Below are 20,055 nucleotides of genomic sequence, written 5' to 3'. Positions count from 1 at the left end.
TCTTAACCAAACTTCACCCACAGCTGAGACAGCTACAGTCCACCCCTCTGCCACCAACCCCAACACAACTGATTGGACTGCTTATTGCCAAATGGTTGAAGCTTGGGGCATGGAAACCTGAAGGTCCATGCCACACCTCCGAATCTGCCATAAGTCTGGGGTGTCTGTAGAGCCCCAAACATAGACAGAACAATGTCTTTCCCACCTTGGATGATGTTAAGCGGGCTGGTATCAAGGGTGCACTGGGCTGCAACCAGCAGACTCCACATGGTCAAGAGTGAAGCTAGGAGGGGAGAGAGGAGCATTCAGGGAAGGAGAGGTATGAACAGAGATGTCCACTTACCGTCTTCAAAAGCAGAGGGAGGGGCAGGCCTCGGTATCTCAGCAGGCAGAGTTCTCGCCTGCCATGCCAGAGACCCAAGTTTGATTCCTGGTGCCTGCCCATGCCAAAAAAAGAAAAAGCAGAGGGAGGTCTGAAGTTGTGGACATGGTATTCTGTCCCTGGGAGCCTGATTCCTTCCCACTACTCCTGAATGGGGGAGGAAAGGGGAACAAGATAGCAGAAATTCCCAGTTTTCCATATGCTCCTTCTGTGGACAGTCACAGATGCTGTGGAAATGGACGGGGGTGAGTTCCCCATCCCAGCACTCATGCTCCCATGCAGCTGGACTTATATCCCCTCACTCCTCACTAGTCCAATTAACAGAGGCTGGCAACTCTGCCACTCTCCATCCCTGAAAAGGTCCCAGTTGGGTGCAGGCATTGCCTCTCACCCACCTCCCCCGACTCCCCAGCTCAGTTCGGGGCCTGGGCTCTCAGGATGTTTGGGAGTAAATATGGTCTCTGACACTTACTATTATCATGGGCTAAGGACTTTCCCTTCATAAGCCCCGGTTTCTTCAACCATGAAATGGGGTAGATAATAGAACTTAGCTCATTAGATTGTTGTGAGGTCTGATTGAGGTATCAGACATGATGTGCTGATAAGCATTTTTTCATAATTATTATCACTTCTTGAGTCTGTATTTCTCTGCCTCTGATGCTATTAGAGGTTAGGTCTACGGCTCAGAGCCTGTACATTGGAACCACAGCTATGCCATTTATTACACAACTTATTACATGCTCTATCCGAACCTCAGTTTTCCATTTGTGAAAAGCTGGAGGAAAAAAACCTTGGAGAAAGAAAATCTTGCCCTTTTGCCCTTGGGCCCCCTTGAGACTCTGCCTCCTGCTGAGCTCCCCTCCTTTTCTCGATGATGGGATGCATGAGCAGCCTGGAAAGAAGTGGCTCCAGGGAGAGACAGCTCCAGAATAGTAGAGTTGGCAGAACCAGGAACCCAGATTATGATGGTCAACAGCTGGAGTGCAGGACCGTGGGAAACACTGGTGAAATCATCCATGGCCTCATTGCACCCTCCTGAGATGGGGAGCCTCCCTCTGTGCCTCCCTCTGTCCTGCTAAGAGAAAGCAAATCCTGCAGTGATACCTACAGACACTGCTAATAACTCACACAGGAGAAGGACCCGAGGCAGGCACAGAGCCCTGGCAGCTTTCCAGGATCAGCCAGGAAACTCCTGGGAGGAGCTGGCCCCAGGGCCACCAGTGAGGTGGGCTGAGCCCTCATCTCTACACATCACATGTTGCAAAATCATTCTTTCTCCTCCAAAACGCTTTTCTTATCAAAATATTCTGGTTTTCCTCATTTGCCTCAGATATCCTTTGGGCATTAATTTCACCCTACCCCTTCCTAATGCATAGACCTGGCCACTCAGGGGGGCCCACTCCCCACCCCTCCATCCCTGCCTCTCTCTGTTATGCCCCGTCTCTCCCTCTGTCTGACTTTTTTTTAATCTCCCTGCTTCTCACTGTGTATGTCTTTATACAATTTCTCTATCACTTTCTCCCCGTCTCCTTCTCCCTCCTTTCCATCTCTTTGTTTTCCTGTTTTTTACTTTGTCTCTCTCTGCCTGTGTCTCTGTCTTTCTCTCTATCTTTGTCTCTGGTCTCCATCTGTCTCTTTCTGTCAACCTCTTTCATATCTGTCTTTCTGTCTCTGTTTCTGTCTCTCTGTCACATACACGTATCACTGACAAGTGGACACACCCAGTACCCCCCACCCACACCCCCGCCCCATCTAAAGGAGCAGAGCGTGCACCTGACAGCAGGACGCAGATCGAGCAGAGACCCCGACGGTCAGCAGGCCCCATGGGTCCTGGCTCCAGCGGTCTGGCCACCTGCCTCCAGCTGGCACTCAGACACAGTCCTCCACTCCAGCTGCAGCAAGCAGCTCTGTCTCTTCCCTTTTGTCCTGCTACAAACTTATATGCACTGTGAAGGCAACAGCTCACAGGACAGATGGGGTGGGGATAGGGGATTGTGGCCCCACCTTTGCCTTCTTCCTCCGGGACTCACTGTCTTTATCTGCCTGGCACAGAAAGCAGGAAGTTCAGGAACCCAGGGGTTTCCCCAGAGGACAGAAAAGGAGAAAGAAATTGCATCTTTTGGGCCTTGCATCCCCTTAAGACCACCCTCATAGAATAGCCAAGCTCCCTTCCCTGCCTCTTCGGTGGGATGCGTGAGCAGCCTGGGGAGAAGCAATTCCATGGAGGGACAACTCCAGAGTGTTAGAGTTAGACAAGACCAGGAACAGGGATTATAATGGTCATATCATTAAACAATAATGACAGCTCTCAGGTACCAAGAACTTAATAAAGCCAGGAACTGAGCCAGCTTATAGTGAGTTGCCTATAAATGTTAAACGACCTGAAATGATGCTTGCAATATGGAATCTGGTCATAAACAAAAGCTCTGGAGTCAGACAAGTAGGAAGTACAGAGTGGGCAGGGCTGGGAGAGCCCCAGTGGGCACCTAAGGCAGCCCAGGGGGAGCAAGGAGGGCTTCGGGGAGGAGGGGACATGGTAAAGATTCAATATATAAATTCTTTTTTAAAAAAAATTCTCTACAGGCAAGACAAGCTATTGGTCTTTGGCAGCCTATAGTTGTATAGGCAGCATTTCAACCAGGTCAAGGAACAACCATTAAACCACATATCCACGCATTCATTCATTTAATAAGGGCTCCCTGAACCCCTCCTTTGTGCCAAGCAGTGCTGGGGACACAGTAGTAACCAAAACGGTCCTAGCTTTGCCCACCTGTCCCCAGACAGTGAAGTCCCAGAGTGGGCAGGGCTGGGATGGGCAGCCCTGTGGGGGCTCCAGAACGGCTTCATGTCAGTGCTGAGACATGGTGGATGAAGGGTTGAGCCAAGGGAGGAGCCTGATAGGCAGAAGGGGCAATGTGTGAGAAGCTGCTGAATTTGAGGCACAGAAGGATGTCCAGGTGGCTTCTGGCTAGAGGAAGTAACAGGGAGAGGCAAACAAAACCATTACTAGGGCACAAGGGACAGCTTGGTACCGTGGTCCCGTGGTCTTGGCTTGCCCAGTTGCCCCATCTTACTGCCCATGTTTGGGTCTCGTTCATGCCACAGAAAGTCACTGTTATGGACTGCATTGTGTGTGTCCCATCCCAAAATGCGCTTAGGTCCTAATTCCTAGTCCTGTGAGGTGAACTCATTGGTAAACAGGGTCTATGAAAAAGTTATTGGTTAAGATGAGGCCAAGCTGGACCAGGCTGGGCTTTAATCCAACATGACTAAAGTACTTAAAAGGAGCAGAAATTTGGACAGAGACACAGGCGATGATGCAAAGATGGGGGGGGCGGGCATGTGACAGAGGCAGAGAGCAAGCTGTGGATTGCCAGGCACTGGCAGAGCCCCACAGGTGTCTGGGGAAGCACAACCCTGCCAACACCTTGATCTCAGACTTCCAGCTTCCAAAACCATGAGGTAATAAATTTCTGTTGTTTAAGCCAACGAGTCTGTGGTGCTTTGTTACGGCAGCCCTGGCAAACCAGGACAGTCCCTTCGTGTCTGCTCCAGCAAAGTACGAGGGCCAAATGAGATGTTCAGGAACCAGCCTGCAGGGGTTCGAACCCCGCCTCCTGCCCTGGCTGACTGAGCAGCCAGGGACCTGCCAGTTCCCCCTCCTGGAGCTGAAGACAACGATTGTTTTACCTCTTTCAGTTCTCTACATCCCGGCTGTGATCCGTTGGGGAAGTGGTGTTGCCTGCTGGAGCTACAGTTTTCTCCACCACAGACTGGAATAAGCACTAACTCCCCCACACAAAATGGTGGTGAAGATTAGATGAGGTGATGCTGGTAAAGGGCTCCTAATGGCCCCCAGTAGAGGAAGCTCAATGAACACGGACACTGTGACTGAGGTCCTGGAATACGTACAGCAGCCCCTTAAGGAAGGTCTGCAGTTACTCATTCATTCCACACGTGTTTCCTGAGCACCCACAACAGCAAGGAACAAGACCGGCAGAAGTACAATAAGCAGGAAACACAAGAAGTAAAGTTCAGACAGTGATTCGTGCTATGGAAAACTGAAAAGTAGAATGGAGTTTGGGATATTTTATCCCCGTTTCATACCTCAGGAAACTGAAGCTCACAGAGGTGACCCTACTTGCCTAAAATCAAAGGGTGCCTCAGACCGGGGACTCGGGGCTGCCTGGCTCTTGTCCTGCAGCTTTCATCATGGCATTGAAAATTTCCCACCAGGATCCAGGCCACCTCCAGTCCCATCTCCTCTGTGGCCCCAGATCAAAGAATGCCTGTGGCCACGTAACCCCAACATGCTCCCAAACTCTAGAGCCCTCTGTGCCAAGGGTCCCCTGGCACAGCTCACACAGCTCTTCCCTGAATTTCTAAGTCTTCTGGCTTCCTGCCCTCTGCCTCAGCTCAGACCCTCCTCTGCCTCTGACCTCCTTTCTACATCTTCCCCACCCCAGAAGACCCAGCCCCTTGTGGAATGGACTTCCCAAACCTGCCTGCCACAGGCAGAAGCAGGGCTTTCTTTCCCTGAAGTCTTCCCCTAGGGCAGGTTCTGCCTTTTCCAGCCCCAACAAGGGAGAGGGACTTTCTGACCCCTCCCTGTAGCATAACTTCCACTTTATTTCCAACAGAGTGGAGATGAACCTCCACGCGTACCTTACCAAGCCTTTGCCACGCACGCTGGCCCGACACTAGGTGTCTTGGTGCCAGACCCCCAACTGGCCTCTCAGCCCACAGTGCCCCCCTATGGCTTCCCTTCCCTCCCATTCACTCCACAAATATGCATTTTTGCCCCTACTACACACCAGGCACTGTCTTAGGGCTTGGGGCACACCAGGAAATGAAGCAAAGATCTCTCCGCCCTTGTGAAGATGGAATTTTATGCAGCAGTGTTTGGAGCCAGGCAAGGGCCGGTGACAGACAATAAGTATGATAAATGGTCCAGTTATCTATTATGCTAGAAAGTAATGAGTGTTGTGGGAAATCAGGCCCAGGAGGGTCAGGGTGCCTGGGTGGGCAGGCAGGATGTACTAAATAGAGGGTCAGAACAGCCCTCAGAGTTTTGAGCAACTTGAAGATGAGGGACTGAAACATGGCAGATGTCTAGGGATTTCTGGGAATCAGTTCACTTCCAGAAAAATGGAGGTAAATTCCCAAGGAGCCATCCCCTGATTCCTGCTTTTAAATAGTGGCATTTGTTTCTTATTGCTACCAGAATAGATTACCAAAAATTTAGCAGCTTAATTTAAGGTCCGTGGGTTAGAAGTCCAGTTGGCTCAGCTGGTTTCTCTGCTCAGAGTTTCACCAGGCTGAAATCAAGATGTTCCAGGCTGGGCTCTTAGCCAGAAACTCTGGGAAGAATCCACTTTCAAGCTCATTCAAGCTGGTTAGCATAATCCAGTTCATTGGAGCTGAGAAGCTGAGGCCTCCTGTTTTCTTGTTGCCTGTCACTTGGGGGCTACCTTTCTGGTCCTTGCAAGTGAGTCCCTGCACCTCAGAGCCAGCGATGACTTCCCTTCTGTTGTAACTCTCTTCTGCTTCCAGCTGGAGAAAGTTGCCTGCTTTTAGGGGCTCACATGGACGTACTGTGCCCACCTGGATAATCTCCCTATATTAAAGTCCATAACCTTAATTATATCTGTAAGGCCCTTTGCCATGGAACTTAATATATTCACAGGATCCACGGATTGGGGTGTGGACGTCCTTGGGAGCCCAATATTCTGCAGAACACAATGATGTGATGTGGGGGCAGGATATCTAGGGTTAGGCAGCTGTCTTGAGACCAGGAGGTGGCAAGCCTCAGGAGAATATTAACATGCTGAGGATGGAGGGATGTTTGGAAGGATTTCACTAAGCCACAAAATAAGCCTGGGGCATCTCGTAAAGTAATAATTAAGGGTTTAGCCACTTATCTGTTGTTTGCAGTTAAATGCATCCTAGCTCACCACTGGAAATGTTTGTTAGAATTGCTTGGCCCGTAATCAATATCCTGATCTTTCAGAAGCCTAGCGTTTATGGGGTTTACATCCTTTGTCTTAAAAGGTAGTAAAACTTTTAACACTTATCTTTAGTCACTTAAAATCACTGTCATTTAGAGATTCCAGTCTAGCTCTCTTTCATTCCAGATTGGGAAACTGGGGCCTAGAGGGGACAGTGATTTCTTCTTCAGGTCATAGAGCCAAGTCTTCTTGGAGCACCTGGGAAACTCAATTTTTTACCACTGGCTTTGTGACCCTGCTGTGTAGGAAAAGCAAGATCAATGAGAAGAGGAAGGAAGCAGCATAAGAGGACTCAGATACATCAATCCTAACATCTCAAAGACATGAGTGGAAGAATCTATGTCAAGACCACCAGATCATCTTCCACCCCAAAGCCTCTACACCATGCTTGTTGCCCTGGCTTCTTAAATCCCAACAGACTCTTAGATATTATATTGAACTCCTGATGCCTTCTTGCATTATGGAAATGGGCACATCATTGTTCGATCATAGTTCAAGGGAGTACACTTTCGCAGAAGTTCCTCCAGCTGAGTCACTCGCCCCTCAACAATACAGAACTTTGCCACCACTCCCCCATTTCTAACCCCTCCATCACCATAACAACCCACATCCCACCAGACCCAGTCAGAGCCACGACTTCTCCTAGAACTTGCTGATTTGATAGTAAAACACTTCAGATCTTCCATATACAGCCAGCTCTTATTATTCATGATGGTTCAATTCTGTAATGTCACTGCAAACACTGAATTGGCAGATACTGCACCTTTGCTCCTAAGGGAAATACAGGGTTGCGTTCCTGAGACCATTGGACACAATGTTTTATTTCAACCAATACGTAACCTTGATTTGTGTGTGTGTTTCTTTTTAAAGACACCTGAGTTAACATGTAATTGATTCATTAACATTGAACTCTTGGCTAACAGCCCTAAAACTTCAAAACGAAGTTTATCTCACACGTATTTTCTCCATAAACCACATCACAGCCTTCCTGCGCTTGTAACACTAGGCAACACTTGAACATTATGCTCGAGGGCAGGGAGCATTTTAATGACTGAAAAATCACCAACAAAAAAGCAAAAAAAAAAAAAAGACACTGAATATATCTTGAAAAGGATACTTGTTTACACTTTGGGAGATGAAGCCAGAAGGCAGAGCATGGCCTTGTTCAACCTCAGCCAAGAATGAGCACAAGGAGACTCAAATTTTTGGCTGCTCTGCACATGGCCACAAATGACTGTGAAAACACCAAAGAGAATTGGTTTGGAGATTACAAATACATTTTAGCAAGTAGGTGGATTGGCAAACACAGAATCCATGAATAGTGGAAATCAAATGTAGTTGCTCATGGGATCCATTAATTTCACACGTGTCCTTGCCTCAAGCCCATCATCAACAATTTTGTGTTACCTAGCTTTTAGATAGCAGCAAGAAGGAAAAGAGTTTCCAATCTCCCATGACTATGTGTGACAGTTTGAGTCTGTGGTGTACCCCAGAAAAGCCATGTCCTTTAATCCTCATTCAATATTGCTGGGTGGAAGCTTTTTGATTATCCATGGAGATGTGACCCACTCAATTGTGGGTGGTAACTTTAGATTACATGGTTTCTATGGAGATGTGTCTCCACTCATTCAAGGTGGGGTTGCTTACTGGAGCCCTTTAAGAGGGAACCATTTTGGAAAATACTTTGGAGTGATGAGAGCCAGTGCAGCTAGAGACCTTAGGAAATGAAGAAGGAAAATGCCCCCAGTAGAGCTTCATGAACAAGAAGCTTGGAGAGAAAGCTAGCAGACATCTCCATGTTCACCATGTGCATTCCCAGTTGAAAGAGAAACCTTGAACATCGTTCACCTTCTTGAACCAAACTATCTTTCCCTGGATGCCTTAAATTGGACATTTCTATAGCCTTGCTTTAATTTGGATATTTTCACTGCCTTAGAACTGTAAACTAGCAACTTAATAAATTCCCCTTTATAATACTCATTCCATTTCTGGTGTGTTGCATTCCAGCAGCTAGCAAATGAGAACACCATGCCAGCCATGAAAAATCTCATTTAAAGGAGATGGTGGAGAAAGAAAGGCATGAATGATGGAGAGGGGTAGGAAAATGTGAGGCTCCCAGAAACTGAAGGAAGTTCAAGACAAATAGATGGTATGAGGGCTTCAAAGTGCTTGAATTTCTTGTATGTTCTTCAAGACAGGTAAGTAAAAACTGAAATTCCTATTGAAATTATGAATCTTTTCATGCAGGTCCACTCCAGGACTGAGCTATGTGATCCACAGCTTCTGCAGAGTTACGCAAAGTATATGAGGAAAGAAGGCAAGGTGGAAGTTGGTGCTCTACATCAAATGTGTCCTTATGGTAGACTAAAGATTGTGGAGGTGGTCTGTTAAGGCTCAAGGTAAGTCTCCTTCATGGCACAAGTTCTGTCTAGAGCATAAAAAATAAAAGGAAAGAAATTGAGGAATGTGGCGGTTAGGTTCATGAGTCAACTTGGCCAGGTAATTGTGCCTAGTTGTCTGGTCAAGCAAGCACTGGCCTGTTACTGAGAAGACATTTTCAAGAAGACTTAAATCACCAGTAGGTTGATTGCATTTATGGCTGATTGCATCTACAATTAAAGAGAGTGTCTTCAGCAAATGAAATATATTTCATCCAATCAGTTGAAGGCTTTAAAAGGAGAAGGGATTAGGGATTCCCAAGTTAAGAGGCCAAGCCCTTTATTTTGAGGTTTGCTCTTTTGAAATTTATTTCTGAGGCAGAGACACTAAGCTTACCTAAAATCATGCCTAAGAGTTAGTTCCAGAGAACCTCTTTTGCTGCTCAGATGTGGCCTCTCTCTCTCTCTAAGCCCAATTCTGCCACTAAAATCATTGCCCTCCACCCTACATGGGACACAATGTCCATGGTGTAAGTCTCCCTGGCAACCTGGGGCATGATTCCCAGGGATGAGCTTGGCACTGGCACCATAGGATCGACAATGCCTTCCTGACCAAAAAGGGGAAAGAAATGTAACAAAATAAGGTATCAGTGGCTAAGAGAGTTCAAATAGAGTTGAGATGCTATTCTTGAGGCTACTCTTATGCAAGCTTTGCTGGATAGTGCTAATTACCATAGTTTGCCAACCGCCAACCAACAGACCATTCCTATTAACCCTAAAGAAAACCCAGGGGTCTAGCTGAGATCCTACAAAAGTTGTACACATTAGGTTTACCTTTCAGAAACCTAACACTTTCAGATGACTCCTAGGCCAGATAAGTCCTGAAACCCAGAGGTGCGTGTCTCTCCAAAAACATCAACCAGTTCCATCCCCTTATTCTATACTGTCAACACCCCTTTTCAACATGAAAAAGTTAGAAGGCATAGCCCAAATAATCCAAAGACTGGGAGAAGTATCGAAGGAGAAGAAGGAGTTATAATAGAGAAGTTAGGATTTAACAAATGAGCATGATTTATCGAATTATTATACTGATGTTTCTTATAAGTCTCCAGTGTCTTGGAGCAGCTAGAAGGAAAAACCTAAAATTCTGTAACTGTAACCCATACCAAACTCTGAAATCTGTTCTATAACTAATTGTTTACAATGTACTTTGAAATTTATTGCTTTTTTGCATATGTTATATTTCACAATGAAAAATGTTAAATAGAAAAAAAAAAGAAAAGAAATAACTTCAGTAGTCAGAAGGGAGAATTCTCATCTCCACTTCAGCCAGTCAGCTTCTTCATCGAAAACCTTCATCGGAGTTGCCAGCTTGAAGCCTGCCCTCCTGAATATGGACTCGTGCATCCCAAGGTTGCATGAGACACTTTCATAAAATCCCATAATCTTTACAGATATCTCCTGTTCCCTAGAGAACCCTGACTAATACAGGGAGTGATTATAATCCTTTACCTTTCCACAGAACTCAACTTAAATCTGTTAGGACATTTGGTCTCTGCCTCAGGCCTTGGTTTCTCCTTTTGGAGTTGGAAAGAGTTGGCTTCTCAGGGCAGGGTGTTAAAAGTTGGACACAATACAGTCGACATCTCCACTTCTCCGAAAAGCATCAATTCTTGGTCGATACCATGCAAGGAAAGGACTTTCTGTTCTGGCCTCTGCAACCCAGAAATGCCTCTGCCTCCCCTAACTGTAAGACAGACATCTGGTTCCTAAATCAGCTCCACTCCCTCACTCTCCCTTCAATTTCTCTTTTCTCTCTAAAATCAAAATACCTGGGCATCTTCCTAGATACCCTCCTTTCCTTAACTCACATCCAGTCAGACCTAATTCCATCTTTTAACTAACTCTCTTATCTGCCCCTTTCTTTCCATCCCCATGACTTCATCTTAGGTCAGACCACCTCTCATCTCACCTACAAGCAAACCTTCACCAGCCTCACCCCTCCAGAGAGTGGTCATCTCTGAACACAATTCCTCCAATCTGACCACCACAATGCCAGGCACCTTCCAATTCCCAGCTCTGAATTAGGGTCCTTCTCCTCCAAGGAGACCGTCTCCAAGACCCCCAGCTGATTTTTCAAGAAGCCAGGGATGCAACAGCTCTTCCTTGATAAATCCCATCCCCCAAACCCCCCACCAGACCATGTTGCTGGGTGAATGCATAACTCCTAATTCTGCAGTTGAAGTTTCCTTGTCAGCAGCCTTCCTCTCTGGCCCCTATCTTCAGCAACCCCTGCACACACCGTGGGAAGGTCCTCAGGTCCCTTTTACTAGATGCATTCTGGAGACTACTTTCCCTTGGAAGAATGTTTCATCTTTACATGGCTGAGCTGCACCCCATAGCTTTCCTGGAGTGAAGAGGCCAGAAGAGTCGGCCCCAAGAGGACAATGGGAAAGGTCCCTTCCTCTGTGGCTAACCCCAAATCAGGCTCTCTTTCCCAGCCCCCTCAAGCCCCGAAAAAAGAGGAAGGGGGCAAAAAAGTGAAATTGCTGGGCGGGCCGCGGTGGCTCAGCGGGCAAGAGTGCTTGCCTGCCGTGCCGGAGGACCCCGGTTCGATTCCCGGCCCCAGCCCATGTAAAAAACAAACAAACAAACAAAATATAATAAAACAAGAAAATGTTTAAAAATGTTTCCCTTTCTTCCTCCCTTCCTTCCTTCTCTGTCTTTCCTTCCTTTAAAAAAAAAAAAAAAAAAAAAAGTGAAATTGCTACTTCAAGGATGAGCCAGAGGGCCAGGAGAATACCAAAACTAGAGCAGAATTCACGATGTCCTGGCAAGTAATTGTGGGGTCCCTCTGAGCAAGGGAGCTCAATGGGTCTCTAAAATTTTCTCTCTAAAATAAAAATACAACCAAGGATGTTGCATCCGTGTGCCTTCTTCGTCCCATCCCCCCACCGCCCTACTTCAGTCTCCATGTGTTCCAGGGAGTCCTAGGGCACAGGAGGTAAGGGCCAGACTCAGGACTCTAAAGCCCAGCTCCCCCACTAGCTGGTTTTGTGAACTTGAACACGTGACTTAATCCTTTGAGCCTCAGTTTCCTCTTCTACATGCAAGGGTTAACCATAGCACTTCCCTCTCCAACAAGATATGCTGAATGTGAGGCCCAGCAAAGGTGAGAGGCAGCAGGCACCAGGGAAGTGGGGCTGCTGTTGTTGCTCTTTGTATGATCTGTAGTAGGCTCACTATCTGGAGGTATCTGGTCCTAATCCCTGAAACCTGTAGTTATATGGAAAAAGGGTCTTTGCAGGTATGCTAGGGTTAAGGATCATGGGATGAGATCATTCTAGATTATCTGGGTGGGCCCTCGAGGCCATAGCAGCTGTCCTTATAAGAGAGAAGTGGAAGGAGACTCAACACACCAACACACAGGGAAGGTGCTGTGAAGTGGAGCAGGAAGACAGAGGCGGCCACAAGCCAAGAAAACCGGAAGAAGCAAGGAACAGATTCTTTCCTGGAGGTTCCAGGAGAAACCAGCCCTACCCACACCTGGATTTCAGCTAGAGAAACTGAGCTCAAGCTTCTGGCACCAGCACTGTGGATGAACACATTTGTTACAGCAGCCACAGGGAGCTAGTACTCACCATTTTGTGCCTCTCTCGGCCCCTGGAATGTTCTCTTTCTGGTTCTTAGAGTCAGCTCTAATCCCCACCATGGTCATACCTCAGTGTGCACAAGAACCACCTGGGAGACTTTGTTAACCTCACACTCCCAGAACTCTGATTTAATGGTTCTGGGGTGGATTAGGAAGCCTAATTTTAACTAGCAGCCAAGGACACTTATATATGTTATATAACATTCTTGAAATGACAAAATTAAAGAGATGGAGAGCAAATTGATGGTTGCCAGGTATGTTATTCGGGGTTCTCTATAGAAACAGAACCAACAGGAGAGATCTGTAAATATGAGATTTATAAATGTGTCTCACGCAGCCTTGGGAATGGAAAAGTCCAAAATCTATAGGTCAGGCTGTGAAGCTGGTGGCTCCAATGAAGGGTCTGGATGAACTCCACAGGAGAAGCTCACTGGCTAAGCAAGTCATGAAAGAGTCTCTCTTCTTTAAAAGCCTTCAACCAATTGGATTATCTTGTTATGAGAGGCGTGCCTTAGTTGATCGCGGATGTCATCAGCCACATATGCAATCAACTGACTGATGATTTAATCCACCAGCCTTCCGGTTTATCAACCAGCCAGGAAATATCCTTGCAGCAACCATCAGGCCAGTACCTGCCTGACCAAACAACTGGACATCATCACTTGGCCAAGTTGACATCAGAACCAACCAACACACCATGGTTTAGGGATAGTGGGGAGAGAGGTAGATGTGACTACGAAGGAGTGACACAGGTAAGATCTTTGTGGCGATGAAAGAGCTCGGCGTTTTGATTGCGGTGGTGTTCACAGGAACCTACACATGCAATAAGTTGCCATAGAACTATATATAAAACTATAATTTGATATTGTCCTATAAGATGTACCCATTGGGGAAAATTGGGTGAAGGGTACATGGAACCTCTCTGTACTATCTTTGCAACTGTGTGTGAATCCATAATTATTTCAAAGTAAAACATAATAAAACAAAATAAAAATTTAGAAATTTTTTAAAATCTGGAAATAAATGCACCGAAGTCTTAATAACTGCCTATTTTGGGGGTGGAAGCACATGAGTTTGTTCTTTTTTCTTTTTTTGCATTCAAAAGCATTGTCCACGATGAACACACATTACTTCAGTTTTTATCATAGTAGTTCTTAAAACTCTTCCCCACACCATGTCATGATGGGCCCATCCAACTGCTGCATTTTCCCCTCCAGAAATGAGGAGCTGGGCCTCTCCTGAGACAGCACAGTGAGAATGTTCCCACAGGTGAAAAGGAGTGGAGCCTACAGAGCATCTCCTAAATGGGGACCTCTGGATAGTGAGACAAGCAATGTCATTTGTGGCCGAAAAGATGGCAAACACTCTCTCACATTGCTGATAGAAATGGAAAACAGTATAACTGCCCTGCAGGGGAATTAAGCAATATCCAACAATTTATGCATGCATTTACTTTTGAAACCCACAATCCTGCCTCTAGGAAATAACCCTAAAGATACATCTCTGACAATATATGAAAATAGGTGTGTCCAAGGTTATTCATTGCAGCATTGTTTGTCATTGCAAAATCTCAGAAACCACCTAAATGTCCAAGCATAGGAAACTGGGTGAGTAAGTTATAGTCTCCACAATGGGGTACTATGCAGCTATAAAAAAGAATGAAGAAGGCTCATAACCAGTTCCCATGCTCCTGGCTGCAACTCTGGGGAGAGAGAATCCCCAAGTCACCTCCGGAAAGAGCAGCCTCCGTGGCTGGAAGTTATGGGATGATGGGTGATGATGGTTCTATTGATTAGACTGTTCACGAAGACTGGAACAGAGCCACGAAGTTAATAATGATCCTTGCTAGCTTCGCTGTCTTAATGTATGCCAAGAGGAATAAAAGGAAAATTATGAGGAGATTCAGTGTGCCACCTACAGCAGAAACTTTGTCAGAGCCCAACTTTTATGACACAGTAAGTCAAATTCGTTTGCGACTGCAACTGGAAATGTATGCCATTATCACGACCGTCAGCAACCACAAAACCAGCTGAGAGTTTGCAGTTCTCATGGGAATGAAACTCAGAAAATGAGTAACATAAGTAAGAGCAGTAGTAAGTAATTACTGCTAAACCGTACTGTAGCAAGCTCCTAGTTCTTTCTGTAAAATCATGGACATTTTTTTTAACTCTGCTTAGAATCATTTTACTTGTGACTCTTCCCCAATATTTTTGTTTGTTCTGCTTTGTTTTTAGTTGTATCTCCAAGTCATTTGTTACACAAATAAAAATGGCTCAAAGACCCTGAACACACAGCCTGCATATACTTAGGACAATATGACATGCCACCAGAGATTGATGATTGCACCTTGTAAACAGCTTTGATTTCTTCAGGACATGGTCCGTCAGGAAGGAAAAACACATCTTTGGAGGAGAGAATCCTAGCACTTATCCTACCTTGACTTGAACATTCTTGCAAAATTAGGAAAATTAGGAGTCCAGCCATTGGAACAACTCCCTCTTAGATTGTATTCTATGATACTCTGGCTATCAATAATAGACCAATGTATGTTCTGATCGCTATTGTTATACCCTTTAATTGAATTAACTATCCTAGCTTCTTCAATATCTGCACAGAAAATATTTGTATATCCATTTACATGGGTATGTGTCATGAAGTCCTTCGTACTTCATAACTAATACCCAGCTCATTTTCGAAGCTTTCTGTGACTGAAAACGCTCCCACCCCACTCCCCATTCCTAGGAGTTTGCTTGTTTGCCTAGTTTCATTTCCACCAGTTGAGTCTTCTTTAGGCCATACCGGGGCCAAGCTGTTGAATAAGTGGGCACGTCTATTTTGATATAATCCTGCTTTTCAGCCATATTACTTTCACCGTTAATATTACTGTCTGGTTACTTATGCTTCTTTAGTATATTAAACTTCCTTGAAGACCTTCATATCTTGCACCATTTTGTACTGTACAATGGAATGTCATATATAATTTTTCATATTTAAAGGCTGTTTGGAAGTGGTGATGGGGAAGGTCAATTGTTAATATAACTCAAAGCATCAGTTTTTTAAATCAAAACTATTCTTAATTTTGAGAATTAGAGAACTTTTAAGAATTGTGAAATAAAGAATATAAAGTTTAAATGAAAATTAAGGTTTATAGCAAAGAAATCGATGTAAATTGCATTTACATTTAAAATTTCACTATATAATTCAAATATGTATCATGGGGTGAATTGTCAACCAAATGGAATAATTCTCTCTCAACTCGCAAATGAGTTTTAATGTACTACCTACACAAGGAGTGAAAAATTGACTAAAAGACTTTAAACAGTTATAATTATGGATGGGGTGGTAGAATGCAAAGGAACAATCTTTTCCAGTTTTGCTTTGCTTTTAGAATATTTCTATGAGCAGAGAATTTAATCAGGAGTAGGAAGAGTGGTTTATTTGTTGTCACTGATATAGCATAATCTGGACAAATTATATGAACTGGCTATCAGATCATTTGTAAAAATAATATACATAAATAAATGTAAATCCATGATGAAATTAATTGTTTTATTTGCATTCACTAGAAGAGACGGTCATAACAAAAAACAGGTAGATTGGTGAGTATCAAACCTTGGCAAGTGAGAGAGGATACTTTCCTCATTTTTCTCTGAATAACTGATGAGAATCACACACACACCCTGGCAGGAACAAAAGAAAGTCTGGCTTTGAAGTTGCTTCGGTGCTTCACCAGTTGAGCTGGGTGAGGGGTGGAAGCCCTGCAGCCACACTTCAAAGCAACACCAGCTGATTGGCCTGCTTCTGCCCTGCACCCACGAAGGGTTCAATGGAGCTGTTTTCTTTGGAAGAAAAATGGAATGACTAATACACTAGTAATTAATGAAGAAAAAAAAAGAATGAGGAAGGTCTCTATGAGTTGATAAGAAGCGATTTCTAGGACACCCTGTAAAGTGAAAAAATACGTGCAAAAGAACATAATGCTATCTGTTGTGTTACAAAGAAGGGACAGTTAAGAAAATACATACATATCTGTTTATTTTTACAGAAAAGAAACTCAGGGAGATAAACGAGAAAACAATGAAGTTGGCTACCTACAAGCAGTGGGAGGAAGTGAAGGAATAACACTTCTTTGAGTATTCCTTTTTTGCATTGACTTTGTCTTTCGTATGCTGCATGATAGGGGTCACATTTCATTCTTTTTCCACGTGCAACACCATTTGTTGAATTTTTTTTTTTTTTGGTGGGGGAAGTGCATAGGCTGGGATTGCACTGACTTTTGAAAGCAGATCAATATTCTATATATTTAAAATATATAATTAAACAAATAAGATTGGAAAGGGAGCAACTAAAATTGAAAAGCAAACAACTTTATTTCAAGTGAATATCATAACCTGATATGAAGGGAAAAGAAAGGAAGGGTGGGAGCTCAGGAGGGAGGGAGGGAAGGAGAAGGAAGAGGGGAAGGAAGGAAAGAAGAGAGAAGGAAAGGAGACTGGATCCTGTACTAGATGGGGAAAATATGCTATAAAGGACTTTATTGTGCCCTTTGACAAGGCTGGAATATAGGTGATAGATTACATAGAACTCTTGTTAACTGTAAATTTATTACGTGGATAACTGTGATTATATAAAAGAATATCCTTATTATTAGCAAATATATATGAGGTATTTAGAGGTAAAGAGCCATAATGTAATTTATCAAGGTGGGGAGAGCACAAATAATGAATATAAATAGGGTAAATATTTACAATGCATGAAACTGGGTAAAGGGTAAATGTGTATTCTTGTACTATTTCTATTTTTGCCACTTTCTGCAAATTTGAAATGATTTCCAAATAAAACATTTATAAAAATTGTTGCTGAAGAAGACTGTGGGAAGATGGCAGAGTGGGAAGCCCCAGGAATCAGTCCATGAAGACAATTACTGAACTGGCAGGAACTATGTGAATCAAGTATTTTGAAACTCTGGAGTCCAGTGAAGCACTGTGTAGTATCTAGGGAAGAGCTGGAGGAAAACATCTGCACATAAACGGGAAACTGAAATAGTTCATTACCAGGAGACCCGCTTACAAGAAATTCTCAGGGGAGTCCTTCAGGCTGAAGTGAAAGGACACCATATAGTAACTCGAACCCATAAGAAGAAATAAAGAACATGAGTAAAGGTAACTAGATCGGTAAATATAAAATCCTGTATTATTGTACTTTTGATTTAGCCCCTAAATGACTTAGACAAATACATAAACTAATGCTTAAAAACCTATGTTAATGGGTAGACAAAGTACAAAGATGTAATCTAAAATGTTAATAAGATAAAAGGCAAGGGACAGAGGAAAAAGAATTTGTATACTACTGAAACTAGGGTGGTACTTGTCTCAATTTGCTAAAACTGCTGGACTGCCAGTGTCATCTTCATTATTGGAAATAGACCTTAGTGCCTCTGGACCTAATCAGAGTAGAAAACCAATTGCAAAAACCCATTTTTAAGATTCTGTTTCTCAAGAACCACTCTCAGTACCAAAGCTATATTAGGTTCTCTAGGGAAACAGAACCAACAGGAGATATCTGCAAATAGTAAGAGATTTTATAAAGATGTCTCATGCAACTGTGGGGATGCACGAGTTCAAATTCCATAGGGCAGGCTGCAAGCTGGCACTCCGATGAAGGTCTTCGAGGAATTCCCCAGGACAGGTTGGCTGGCTGAAGTAGAGACGAACGTTCTCTCTTCTGACTGCTGAAGTCATCACCTCTCCCTTAAAAGCCCTTAACTAATTGGATTGAACATCTCTCTTTGCAGAAGATACTCCCCTGGTTGATTGTAGACGTAATCAGCCGTGGATGCAATCAACTGACTGAAGAAAAAATGTCCTTGCAGTACCGGTTAGGCCAGTGCTTGTTTGATCAGACAACTGGGCACCATTCCCTGGCCAAACTGACACATGAACCTCACCATCACAGCAATAGTCGAACTGGGTTGTCATTAGTTTTCAAGGTTAATTACAAAGGTAAACATTATGAAAATAACTTAAAAATATAGAGAAAAGGAAAGAGGAAGGGAATCAAAATGGTACACTATGAAACAGCAACTAAATACAAAAACGGAGGTAATAGAGTAATTGAGGAGCACAAATCATTCAAGATTTAAAGAAAAAAATAGTTAAATGGCAGAAGTAAATCCTTCCTTCTCAGTTATTACTTTAAATGTCAATAGATTAAACTCTCCTATTAAAATGCAGAGATTGGCAGATTCAACGACAAAATCAGGATCCATTTATATGCTGTCTGCAAGAGACTCACTCGAAGTATAAAAACACGAAGTAGAAGGGTGGCAAATTATATTCCATGAAAAACAGTTGAAAGAAAGCCAGAGTGGTTATATTATTATCAGACAAAATAGACTTTAAGTAAAAAGGAAAAGATTATAAGAGAAGGATATATTATATATTTATAAAAGGTTCAACCCAACAATAAGATATAATGACTATAAACATAAATGCATCTCACAACAAAGACCCAAATATATGAAGTGAAAATTTATAGAATGGCAGGGATAAATATATAGTTTACAATCATAGTTGCAGATTTCAATACACCACTTCAATAATTGACAGAACATCTATAGAGAAGATCAATAAGGAACTAGAGAACTTGAAAAATACTATTAACCAATCAGATCTAATGGATACACATAGAACACACCACCCAACAACAGCAGAACATACATTATTCTCAAGTGTACACAGAACATTTTCTGGGATAGACCATCTGTTAGAAAATACATACATATCTGTTTATTTTTACAGAAAAGAAACTCAGGGAGATAAATGAGAAAACAATGAAGTTGGCAGAAATAAAATCTTTTTAATTTTAAAAAATTAAATTAAATACTGAAATCATGCAAAGTATTTTCTCAGACCACAATAAAATAAAGCTAGAAATCAGTAATATCAGGCAAATTGGAAAATTTTCAAATACATGAAAACTAACAACACACTATTGAACAACCAGTGGGCAAAAGAAGAAATCACAAGGGAAATTAGGAAATTTGTCTTGAGATGAATGAAAATGAAAACACAATATACAAAAATATATGGGATGCAGTAAAGGCAATGCTCAGAGGGAAACTGACAGCTCTAAATGACTATATTAAGAAAGAAAGATCACAAAGCAAGAATCTAAGTTCGTAACTAAGGAAACTAGAATAAGAAGAACTAAACGAAAGTTAGTAGAAGGAAGGAAGATTAGAACAGAGATGAATGAAAGAGAGACTAGAAAAATAATAGAGGGAATCAACAAAAAGAAAAGTTTTTGTTTTTTGTTTTTTTTTTTTTGAAGTACGGATACTCTGTGTATCTTTTTTTTTTTTTTGAAATATGAATAATTTTATTTTATTTTTTTTTATTTTTTTATTTTTTATTAATTAAAAAAAGAATTAACAAAACAATTAGAAATCATTTCAATCTACATGTACAATCAGTAATTCTTAATAACATCACATAGTTGCATATTCATCATTTCTTAGTACATTTGCATCGATTTAGAAAAAGAAATAAAAAGACAACAGAATAAGAATTAAAACAATAATAGAAAGAAAAAAAAAACAAAAAAAACCTATACCTCACATGCAGCTTCATTCAG

At 43.0% G+C, this 20,055-nt stretch overlaps 1 protein-coding gene across 1 annotated transcript in view; it reads right to left on the bottom strand.

Moving 5' to 3' along the window:
* CEACAM20 (CEA cell adhesion molecule 20) overlaps positions 1-20,055 on the bottom strand; it is a 64,525-nt gene that overhangs the window by 22,652 nt on the left and 21,818 nt on the right. The window contains exon 3 of the mRNA XM_077131500.1: positions 206-283. Coding sequence (XP_076987615.1) covers positions 206-283 — 78 coding nt within the window. The remainder of the gene's footprint in view (positions 1-205; positions 284-20,055) is intronic.

This window comes from Tamandua tetradactyla, chromosome 16, assembly GCF_023851605.1.
Source record: "Tamandua tetradactyla isolate mTamTet1 chromosome 16, mTamTet1.pri, whole genome shotgun sequence".
In the NCBI taxonomy this organism is placed as follows: Eukaryota; Metazoa; Chordata; class Mammalia; order Pilosa; family Myrmecophagidae; genus Tamandua; species Tamandua tetradactyla.
Note: the sequence above shows the minus strand (reverse complement) of the source record. Positions and strands in the feature narration are given on the sequence as shown.